Source organism: Leptinotarsa decemlineata, unplaced genomic scaffold (genome assembly GCF_025532065.1).
Source record: "Leptinotarsa decemlineata unplaced genomic scaffold, Ldec_3_MD MMD2_tig00001019_RagTag_RagTag, whole genome shotgun sequence".
Classification (NCBI taxonomy): domain Eukaryota; kingdom Metazoa; phylum Arthropoda; class Insecta; order Coleoptera; family Chrysomelidae; genus Leptinotarsa; species Leptinotarsa decemlineata.
In genome coordinates this window covers 5,925,187-5,937,895 of record NW_027412557.1, presented here as the reverse complement: position 1 = coordinate 5,937,895, position 12,709 = coordinate 5,925,187, and the positions used below count along the sequence as shown (strand labels likewise).

Genomic DNA, 12,709 nt, shown 5'->3' with positions numbered 1-12,709 from the left:
ACCATGTTTATAAAAAAATGTATCTTTCGCTTCAAAATAAGTTTCAGTTTCAGCGATGACCTCCTCATTTGAGCCAAATCTTTTTCCCTGGAGCATTTTTTTAAGATCAGCAAAGAGCCAGTAGTCACTGGGGGCTAAATCTGGTGAGTATGGGGGTTGGAGAAGCAGATCAAAGCCCAATTCGTTTAATTTTGCCATTGTTTTCATCGACCTGTGGCAAGGTGCATTGTCTTGGTGAAAAAGGATTTTTTTTCTCTGCATGTACGGTCGTTTTTTTGCGATTTCCTCCTTCAAACGTACCAGTAAGTCAATATAATAATCACTGTTGATCGATTTACCTTTTTCGAGGTAGTCAATGAAAATCACGCCATGCGCATCCCAAAAAACTGACGCCATCACTTTGCCAGCTGACTGCTGCGTTTTCGGACGTTTCGGACGGCTTTCGCCAGCTGTGCGCCACTCAGATGACTGCCGCTTTGACTCTGGAGTGTAGTGATGTATCCATGTTTCGTCCATGGTCACGTAACGACGCAAGAAATCTTTTTTGTTGCGAGTAAATAGCGATAAACATCTTTCTGAATCATCGACTCGTTGCTGTTTTTGTTCCATCGAAAGCAATCGCGGCACCCACCTTTTTCATGCTCAATTTTTCATGAAGGATAGTAAATACACTTCCATATGATATCTGTGTCATCTCAGTAATCTCACGGAGCTTCACTTTACGATCTTTCATTACAATTTTTGTCACTTCACTCACATTTTCCGGTGTAACAGCTTCCACAGGTCTACCCGAGCGTTCTGCGTCATTTGTGTCGGTACGACCACGTTTAAACTCGGCAAACCACCGACAAATCGTTGCTTTTGATGGACAAGAGTCCGGGTAACATTTTTCAATCCATTCTTTCGCTTGCACGGTGTTTTTACCCATTAAAAAACAATGTTTTATCAGAACACGAAACTCGGTTTTTTCCATTTTTTAAACAAACTACAAAACGACTTTACTCTAACCTCGATAACTCAGCTGTTTCTGGTCCGATCGACTTAAAATTTCGACACGTTTCAAGCAAAGGTTAGTACTCTAGAAAGACGTGGTTACTGGTTTACTAAGAGCGCCATCTCTGGGTTAGTCTCGGGACTTATTGATCCATGTAGTATTAAGTTATGAAAAACTCATTGAAAAGATAACCCGAATACTCATACTCAAACATTTTTTGAGTAATTAGACTTCTTTAGTTTTAAATTCTGGATATTTTGTAATATAAGTCAATCCTTCAAAAGGTGTGAAAAATAACTGTTGAATTCTCTGTTGAATTTTAATATGCTTTTCGAAGTTCATATCACCAACAAAGTTGGCATATTATATTCTAGATGGATTTTTGTTCTTGACAATTTAATGAAAACACATCTCTATAGACACTTTCAATTTCAAATTGATTTCAAGGATAATACAACCAAATATTGCTAATCACCTATCAATTGCTAAACCGTAATCTGTACCTAATAATATATCCTCCAAAACTAAATGCGTTCATGGATGAAAATCAGTTCAGAACTGAACTCACAGAAACCAGGGTACTAGTCATACCCAATTTCAGTATAGTTATGAATTTTCCAAACCCAGACCTTTTTGTCCTGATTTTGTTCAAATATGTAGTGGTAAAAACTGATTGTAAGAATGTAAAAACCTGTCATTAACAAGGTTTGAATTTTTTATAACGAGTGGAAAATTCAACTAATTGGGAAAATTCATTTTTTATATTATGCTGAATCATATTACGTTCTACTTCAGAGTAAACAAGCAAATTATCCTGTGAAAATCATTATAACCACTCGTTAGCTCAGCAATATGCATATCACAATTAAAAAGCCAATAATTTTCATTTTTGCGTCACATTCTATATTGAACATATCAATACAATTAACTTATAAATCTATTTATTTTCCAATTTCAAATGTTGTCTGAGAGTTAAGCTGTAGAATAAAATCATAATTATTTGAGTATTCCATTTCATTCAACACCAACTGATATTAATACTAATAATAAATATACAATGATTATGAATGTATATATATATATATATATATATATATATATAGAAAGAAGATAGTCTTTGCTGACCAGTTAGGAATTAAACGGGTAAATATTTGGGTAAGCAGCAATTGAGAAATTGTACTCTTTTAACAATATATTCCAATCATTTCGACAATGTATATGTATCCTTAGGGAAAACTACAATAATAGAACATAAGACTAATTGATATTGTACAGTTGAAAATTATGTACTTACATTGTCATTGAGGTTGGACTCAGTGATGTTTAAGATAATTTTGGTCGAAATTATTGGAATATATTGTTAAAAGAGTACAACACAACAACAAAACATAGACAAAACCAACATTAACCAAATGGAACACAGTCTAAATACAATACTTAATCAAAATTATTTCGAATCTCAAGGGAAAATTTATAAACAAACAGATGGACTAGCGATGGGATCCCCACTATCTAGCATTATATCCGAAATATACCTGCAAACCATAGATGAGAAAATCTTAACAATAATAAGAACACATGATGAAAAAGGAGAATGGTTCAGATACGTTGACGATGGACTGTACATATCACGAAACAATGGAATAAGAATAGAACAAATAACAAAAGAAATTAACGAAATAAATCAAAAACTATGTTTCAGCATTGAGGGAGAACACAACTCAAAACTCAACTACCTGGACATAACCATAGGATATAACCATCCACCATCACACAAAATGGCTGCCCATTACGCATTCATATATAGAATGTTAAGGATACCACTCAGCAATGAAGCATTTACGTACGTAGGACACCAAACCAAAAAACTAACAAACATCTTCAAACCACTGAACATCAACATCACATACAAGCCAAACACGAAGATAACACAAAAAATAAACAACTATGAAAAAGAAGAAGACAAAGACCAAAACGGGATATACAGTATACAATGCTCGGACTGCAACAAATTCTATATCGGCCAAACCAAGAAAAAACTGATCCAAAGGTACAATGAGCACAAAAAGGCATACATAAATCCAACAGAATATAAATCAAACCTTGCAACACACGCCATACAAAACAAACATAATTTCCCCCCACCAGAGAACATAAAACTAATAAAACAAATCAACAAGGGAAACCGCATGGACATTTGGGAAAACTTGAACATCCATAAATTCAACAGTCATAAATCACTTATCAAGGAACAAGTACAAATCAAAACACAACAAGATCTCACATTCAATATATTAAACAAAACCATACACATTCCTAGAGAAGATCTAACATGAAGAAGAGTACCTGATGCAGAACAAATACAGGCAAATTTACCTAAAGTACCTGAAATACCTGAGTTAAGACGCTCTGACCGTATAAAGAGACAGACAACAGGATGACCAGTTCAGTTTGAGGAGTGCCAGATGATGACAGTACTACAAACTGTCGAAAGCGCTCGCAGATAATTAATAGAAGATATAAAGCTTCAAATCCTTTTTGTAGAATTTATTATTGAAATACTCAAAATAAAGGAAAATTAGTTGCATCAATCAAAATATATATATATATATATATATATATACTTTGCCAAGCTTTCGCTTCTAATGGGAAGCTTCTTCAGGGCCTATAATTTATTGAGTTGGTTTTTTTGCCTACTACTTTATATAACTGCTTGACGTTTGTTTATTATTTCAAATCTAAATCATTGTTTCTTTATCCAATTCTGAAGAGTTTTGTCACTGCAGCTCACGTTATGGCCGGAAGTATTCAATTTCTTCCTTATGATTTCAGATGTAGAAATCTCATTGTTTTTGTAACAGTCGTATATTGTTTTTTTCAATGATTTCATTAGATTAACATCTGAAGGTTTTGGTATTCCTGTATCACATCGCGTCTTGCGTTCGTAAGGTTTGTTTTTGACTATTTTACGTACAGTTGAGAAAGAAATTTCAGTCAAATCTGTTGTTGCTGGTAATAGTTTGTTTTCCTCGAAACCAAACTTGACATGTAGATTTTTATATATATTGAAACATACTTTCTGTGTTTCAATATTCGAATGCATCCGAATCTTAGTTACTGGTATCTCTTTTTCGCATTGTTCACCATCGGTATTGGAATTACTACACTGGAAAAAGTCTGTGTTGTTATCATACTCGTTATTACTATTAGTAATTTTGAGTAATTATAACTGCACCAATATCGAATTTCAACACTCAAATCGCGATCAGTTCCTGAACTGAATATTGATGACCTAACGTCGATAACCATCCCCGCATTTCCGATTTCTATTCGTCACTGTAACATGACTTCAAATTCAATTTTATGACTCATCAGTCAATCATAAAACGTGGTTAGGAAAATGTATCCAATACGATCCGCCAATTCTACAGTCCACGTGGACTAGTTCGCAGTATTGGTTTTTTTGGTCTTTGAGAGTGCCGCCAACTTTAAGTGTAGGTACACAATATCGTTTACTTCGACTATACTTGTGCCATGAAATATTGTCTGAATCTTGTTAAGCTTTTGTCATTGCACAAATTATTATTTTCAGAATGCAAATGTAAATGACGCAGCGTTATTTATTTATCAAAAATGTTATTTACAAAAAAAACATTCGATATGTAAAAAGTGACTAACAAAACAGCTGCAAGTGAACAAAACTGATACCTATATCTTCAGGCAGAATTGATAATTGAAAAGTATTCTAATCGGCAATAAAGTGGCATCTAAAACCTGTTCATATCACGAGATTATCACATTCATGAATCTAAAGCACGATCTTCGGTCCACCAAAAATCACTCATGCAATAATCTTCGGAATTATATTTTTGTTTCATAGTATACTATATTATAGTTACTATTTTCAGTTAAAAATCACTTTGTTGCTAGGAAATGAATGTTTGCATAATCTGAGTGCAAATGAAAAACTGCATTCCTCAATAAAAATGAAAAGACACTTTCAACACCACAAAGGACACAATTACATATTTTTTAATCCACCTAGTGATAGTTTTTGATCAGATGTTTATTCGAATCAGCCAAGCATTACTGAACCTTTGTAGGTGTCTCGCTGAAAGTGATAATCTTAGCAACACAATTGTTTTTCAGGGGCCGCTCTATTTCAACACTACTATGACACTAATTGGTTGTATCATGATGATAGTGCAATTATACTTGTATAAACACTCGATATTGATTAATTAAAAAATAACTATTTTACATCTTTATTCATAATGTCAAATTAATCATCACATAAATATTCTATTTGATATAAGATTTTTGAAAAATTTACAAGTTGAACAATTTTAGCGACAATAAAAAGATTTATGTCATGATAAAGAGACGAGGGAGATTTCAGCTTGCAGTGATAATTACCAAATCGAATAATATCAGGAGACACATTTCTTGGGTGTCAAATTCCTGGGAAATAGATAAATAGAAATCTTTAACATAATACGGGCAAAATCAAAATTTAATTTTTTTTCTAATGAAATATTACATTTGATACACATGAACACACACAAAAACAAAATATAACATATCCCACATATTGATTTTACAGTAAACTAGGAACCTGAATTTTTTTTGACCTAATGACGATGTTAGTTCTCGTATAGATTATTTACAAAGGTAGTGTTTTGTCTCAATGTTTTTTATATTATCTGAAGTCTTCTGAACAAACTATTATTAGAAATATCCTCGTTTTCGAATTGCCACTAGTTGCTCACATGAAGATCAAATAATTTGATCCGAATTTATGTCACTCACAAATTGCTTATTAAAGTTTTGAATGAAGGAAATTTATTATTTTTGACTCTATTTTTGATACATACTTAGATTATCCCACATTCCCGCATTTTTGTAAAACTATTCAGTTAAAATCTCTGAATTAAGTTTTTTTTTTCAATATCTAACTGAAGTTCGATATTGAACACACTGTATATTGAATAAAAAAATAAGGAAGAGAAGGTACCGGAATGTAAGATTTTTTAACACTACAATCCATTCATAATCTATAATGAATACATAATTACTATTATCATCTTAGGTTCATCCTCATAATGAAATTTTCATGATTCATTCTTGTCCCTATATTTCAAATTAACAAATAATAAAGTTTAAAGAAAAAAAACTTATGTCCAATTAATACCACAAATCTATCATCTGCGTAATTGCGAGACAAATTAATTTTTTGTTACATCCAATTCAAAGTCCCCTGCTATTTTTAGTCGAATAATTATGTAAATAAAAGTTCATCTTTCGAAGTCAATCGGATCTAGCACACATGCAGAATTGTCCATTTACTTGAAATTATCGGATTAAAATTATGAATAATTTTGACTTGGAATTCCTTATGAGGCTGTGCACCGGTAGCATTAAAATGTACCAACTGTCAACGACATCAGAAAACAACTTCTCACAGTTCCTAAAGACATTAAATTTATATCTAAAATATTCAAATTATACCGATTGGGAGTCCTGAAATGAGAGAATTAATTAAAACTAGGTAAGATGTATTTCGTTGAGATTTTATGATAATATTTCTGATAAATCACCATATTTCCTGTTCAACAAATTGATTACGGAGTTTCTTCAAATGACGGAATAATTGAATTTATGTCTCGTTTCTATGTGAGCTTATATTTTGAATGTTCCCCGCAGAGATATCCGAAATATAGATTTACTGGCGGTGAAGCTGAGAACTATAATTTCTCAAGATTAGTGAATTTGATTTCACTATACTCATAAAATATGGTACACCTTGATACAGTAACCAGAAACAATTTCAAAACTCCTCTAGCAACTTTCACGAGACTTAAAACTTGTTGACTTATGAAACAGTTAACGAAATTGCAATTTATATTAACTGCTCGCATCTTTGTCTAACATAAAATGGAATTAGCCCTCCGATACAGAAATAAACTCAGTTTGAAAAATATATACTTTATGGTTCATCAAGTAGTGTCTGGTCAACAGAAGAGGGCCGATGCTGCTCCACGACAACGCCCGACCGCAAATTTTACAAATCACCATCCAAAAATCAAACGAATTTCTGCCTCACCCAACTTTTATGCTAAGCGTACTAATCAACTTGTGTTACTTTGGGAAAATTCTATAAATATTTAATGAGATATTCTAGTTTGAAGTAGGTTCATAAAATCTTTCGAAACATGATCTACACATCTTTGTATAAAGTTAAGTTTCGAAACTGATTACTTCCTTTCTTCCTTTGAAAGATTCTCACATTTTTTGTATCATGATGAAGAAATAGAATGTCAAAAACTTTCTTTCCCAGAAATTAATCTCTCCTAAAAATATACCCTTTCAATTCAACCAATATACTCACATAATCCTATATTTTTGAAATTACGATGATAGAGGAGAGGAATCACACGTTAAAAGGTAAGACCTTGTTAATCCTTAGCTCGCACAAGTTTCGACTTCTGAGGGTTGTCGTTCGTAGGGGTGCGACAGCTGGTTAACGGAAAGACAGATTTTAAACAGATTTAAATATATGACGTTTCATTTGCTAGTTTACCTTGAATTTAATAAGCATCTACCTCAACTACTCCCAAAAAACAGCAGTTTTTTTCAAAGGCTCTCCAGAGCTTTAACTGCTGTTAATAACATCGTGAAATACAATTATTTCTATGAATAATTTTTTTCCATTCATTTATTGTTGTTGAATTAGTATTTATTTTGTTGACTAGCTCAGTAATCCAATATTTTTTCTGAAAAAAGGTTGGTTGGGTAAGAGGATCAATTTTTTCTTTAAAAAACAATTATTTCCTTTCCGACTTTTCGAATTTAATCAAATTCTTCTTTAGGGCAGGAAAAGTAATTTTTTCGTGTTGATTATATCACTATTTCAAAAACCATCAGACATATTAGATACATATTTTAAAAAAAATAAGTAAAAAATATTGCAAACAACCAAAATGTCCGAGACAACACCAACACAAAACGACATGACATGATTCATGTCGTTTTGTGTTGGTGTAATATGTCTGACAGTTTTCAAAATAGTGATATCATCAACACGAAAAAATACTTTTAGAGCCCTGAAGAAGAATTTAATTAAATTCGAAACCTCGGTAAGAAAACAATTGTTTTTTAAAGAAAAAATTGATTCTGTAACCCAACCAACCTTTTTTCAGAGTATAAATTTTATTTAAAAAATACATATAAGTACATTTGTTATTGAAGTTTTTGATCTGACTACAATCAAGTCAAATCAAATTTATTTCAATATTTTCAGTACAATAACTTGATTAAGTCATAAACATATTTCAAAACCACTACAAACGGATGAAATACACCAAGGCATCAGAATGCCAGTTTGTATTGTTTGACTCCACTCATATAGTTACCATTTTATAATACATGTTTACATAATTTAAACAAATCATTCATTTTCTTGATCTGACTACAATAAAATCAAATCAAATTTATTTCAATTTTATCACTACAATAACTGGATTAAGTCATAAACATATTCCAAAACCACTACAAACGGATGAAATACACCTAGGCATCAGAATGCCTGTTTGTGCTGTTTCACTCCAGTCATAGTTATCATTTTATGATACATGTTTACATAATTTAAACAAATCATTTATTTCATTTGTCTATTTAAAATATAATAGTGACAGTGAATGAAAATTGAATTGAAATTGAAATTGAAATAGGGGTGAAGGTCAGTAAGAATGTAAACTGGAGGTCACTTCCTGCACTAAATAATATATTTTCAGGGTATTTTGAGTACATCAGATTTTTGTTAATATATGCTTCTTGATAGCATGTTTGAACTCTTTATTTTATGAGATCGTTTTAAGCTTCATAGGAAGCTGGTTATATAATTTTGGCCAGAAAATAAGACGAATCTTTGTGTATGGGATTTTCAGTAATAAGGGGTTCTAACATTTAAGTTTTCAGAAAATCTAGTTTTTTGAAGATGTTGCGGTATATTTTTTTGAATTTGAAAACATCTAAATCAAACACTGACAACAGAAGTGTGCTCTAACATTCAGTACTTTGATTTCTTGATATAGTTATTGGGTCGAGAATCGTCCATCTTTTTTTGATATTATTTTTAATGAGAAGTTCTGCATAACTTGTAGAGAATTTATCAAAGTATTGCAAGTTCCCCCCATACAGTAATATAATGTCGTAATATACTTTCTGCCAGTGAGGTGTATACCAGAAACATGTTTTTCTGTGACAGAATGTCTCTAAGCATATGAGAAGCTTCAATCTTTTCATGACATATGCAACGTGGTCAGCCCATCTGATGTGTTGGTCAATAATAACTCCCGAATACTTAATCGAGGATGTTTTATCTATTGATGAACAGTTGCATGTAGTTTTGTCGTTGCATAATGGTTTGTGTACTTTTAGGGTATCGATCTGAGGACTATCCCGAGTGTTAAGCGAGAATGTCATGAATTTGGTTTCACTTATGTTCAAGCTTAGAAGGTTATTATTCAGCCAAATGCCTATTTTTCTGAGATCATTTTCTGCAGTTTCGCCTCTGAAAATCAGCGCCGTATCATCTGCGTAACAAATAATGTGCCCATGAAAACCACTGTTTGTAATCTACTGGGCTCAAAACTGTACCCTGAGGCACGCCAACAAACATATTTGCTGAACTACTTAGTTTTTCCCCTGTCTTAACATTTTGTGTACTTTGTGACAAATAATTTCGCATTATTTTCAATATGTACCCTCGTATTCCGTACCCAAAAAGTTTCCCCAATAAGACATCATGTGACACGGTGTCAAACGCTTGTGCTAGATAACGAAAAATAGCCAAACATTCCGATGATTCATCGATTATTTCTATCATGTGTTCCATAAAATCTAAAACGGCGTTTTTAATGTTCGAGTTTTGAATTAATATTATAAAAAATATAAATAAAATTCTCAACGAAAACCATTACTGGGGTTAACGGCGGTGAAAAAACAAATGAGCCTCAAAGTAAACATGACATGAACAATTTTCCATTGACTGCTTTTTTTTCGCCAGATCTGAGACTGTCGGATTTTTTGAAACACTGGAATCGAACAACCTACCAAGAATCAACCTTCAATTAGTTTTAAACTAATGAAATTCAATTGCCGAAATATAAGAGAGGTGTTGGATATATCAAGAATATTTTATATTGGCTGGTCTCCCTAAACTTTTTTTTGAATGAATTTCAATATTTTCCCAATATCTATTCTCTCTGAAATTTTAATAATATTTATATTATATTATTATATTCATCAAAAAAGTTAATTCTATTATTTTTCATCACAAAACCATTTATTGCCTGTAGGGCAAGTTATTTCTATATTTATTTTTGAAAAATTAAAATTCATACTCGATTTATAGGACAAATAAATTTGTTATAAATATAAATAATATAAATCAACTAGGGGAGTTCGATTCCATATTTGAATTTCACTTTCAAATCGAAGCCATTTTCCCGAAAAGATGATTATTCTACATTCTACATCAAGTTTAAATTTTTTTCATTTTTTTTCCACATCGAATACTGATATACACCCTCGTATTTCAAATTTGTAGAATATTGCAAAGAGTAAATGAGTATTTAATCAAGAAATTTGTTGCTGGTGATACAAGTTTAATGTTCAATTGTTTCTACTCAACAACTCCATGAAAGATCGTTTGCTCGAATGGTTATGTGAATGTAAGTTGCAATCACTGGAATCAGTCACGCAAGAATAACATTTTTTATCTCAAGAAATGTTAATGAACAGAATGATATTGATACCACTTCACTTTTGAAAATATTCTCTGTCTGTTGAACAGAATTGTAACTAGGTTTTATCGAAAGTTGAAATATTTGACATTATTCAGCATTTTTCAACGTAACAATCACAAACTTAAAATGATGATAAAAGTAAGTACCTCAAGAAATTCAGCCAATTCTCAAAAATTCTCAGCTCATAATTTAATGAAAGTTTCAGAAGTTACTTTTCTGTGAATATATTATTTCTTTGCCAAGTATTTCCTCGATAATATAATTTTTCTCGCCTTGCCTTCTGATTGAAAATGTATATATTCACTTTCGAATCTTTTATTTTGAATAATTTCCATAAGAGGTATTGGTTTAATTGAATATACGACGTTGGTATTAACCTGGAAGATATTTTTCTACAATTAAACCAGAGTAGAAAATACATACCAGGAGAAGGAAATTGAAGTTGAATGGAATTGATAATAATTTTCTGAAAAATGAATTTTCTTGAACACGATGACAAAGTTTACTTTTACTAAAATTCGTTCAAAACGGGAAAACATTTTGTGTATTCCTGAATCTTTATATTTCTTCATCATCTTACATCAATTTGCAAGATAGCAGATTCTCAGCAACAAAAATTGCCAGTTTTTGCAAAAATGTGAATCATCCCATAAACCCAATAAATTTAGGGTACTCACATCATCGTCGTCCAACTGCCCGTAAACGTCAAGCTTGTCAATTCGGATGGTTCCTTGAAAGGGGTAACACAAGGACCCCTGCGCAATCGTGGTGTTGGACCATACCGAAACTTCAGGTTCCCTCCTGCTACCCAGTCCGGGACTCCTGACACACAAACTGAACTCCTGCGGGATCAAGACACAGGTTTCCATGTTTATAGAGTCTTAACACATAATATAGCTATAAAAAACACAACAGAGTTTGTTAATAAGTGCAAATAACGTCTGTGCAAAAAATCAACAGATTTTTTTTGCTGAGTAGTTTTTTGTGAAAGTACTTATCAGTTGCAAATTGCTTTTGTGCGTTTACAAAAATATCGAAGGAAAGGGGGGGTTTGTTGGGGGGATCGCGCGCGTGTTATTTCTTCGGGATCGCGGTGGTCTAGTAACCGTAGCCTTGCTTGAGTGGCACTGAACTAGGCACTAACATTGACCCTCACGTCTTACCTCTAACTATAATCCCCACCCTCTACTACACGTGGTCCGCACAGGTACAGTCTCTTTTGATCGAACAGGTGCCCGTTGAACAGAGACAGCGCGATCGCCGAGAGAACCCATGCGAATGGTACAATTGCGATTGCTGGAATTAACGATTCTCCTTTATGTTTTGGTTCTTATGTAATTCACATTGAGAACAAAGGATGAGAATCATCTTGAGATCAGAACAAATTTGTAGATAACGAAGATTAGGCATAGAAATTTTAAAAAAAAGGAATTAAAATCTCACTATTTCGGAACAAAATAATAGTGAACTGATTCGAATTTGCATTCGTACTGCCGTTACATGCATTCCTGCAACAAATGTTTGCCTGAAAAATATTGGTAATTACCTTTAAAAAAAAATAAGGAAAATAATGTATAATAAAAAACATTCAGAACAAATCTGAATAACTTGATCTAAAAATATAACATACACAAATTAACGCATTCCAATGACGTTATACAGCTACCGCGTAAATTATCCTTCTACTTTAAATCACAAAATGAGCTGTGAAATAGATTGATTTATACTCGATTAAATGTCTGTTTTCCAATGGTTTCAGAAACGTATGTTGATGATTTTAGCGTGGTGACATTGCGGGTGGTTTTCCAAAATTATTAAGGGTCATATCATATCTCATTGAAACCTGTTTTTAACGATAACTCAAATAGTTTACTCACACAAGTAAAACAAAAATGTATTATTTCAG

The 12,709-nt window shown here is 32.4% G+C and overlaps 1 protein-coding gene across 2 annotated transcripts in view; it reads right to left on the bottom strand.

The window, feature by feature from the left end:
• LOC111503294 (uncharacterized) overlaps positions 1-11,945 on the bottom strand; it is a 578,705-nt gene extending 566,760 nt beyond the window's left edge. Inside the window, exon 1 of one of the 2 annotated variants that reach the window (XM_074175409.1) lies at positions 11,481-11,945. In XM_074175409.1, the coding sequence (XP_074031510.1) occupies positions 11,481-11,672 (192 nt within the window). In that variant the 5' untranslated portion in view covers positions 11,673-11,945. The remainder of the gene's footprint in view (positions 1-11,480) is intronic. The other variant, XM_023157565.2, reaches the window with a different exon arrangement.
• Between the last annotated feature and the right edge of the window lie 764 nt (positions 11,946-12,709).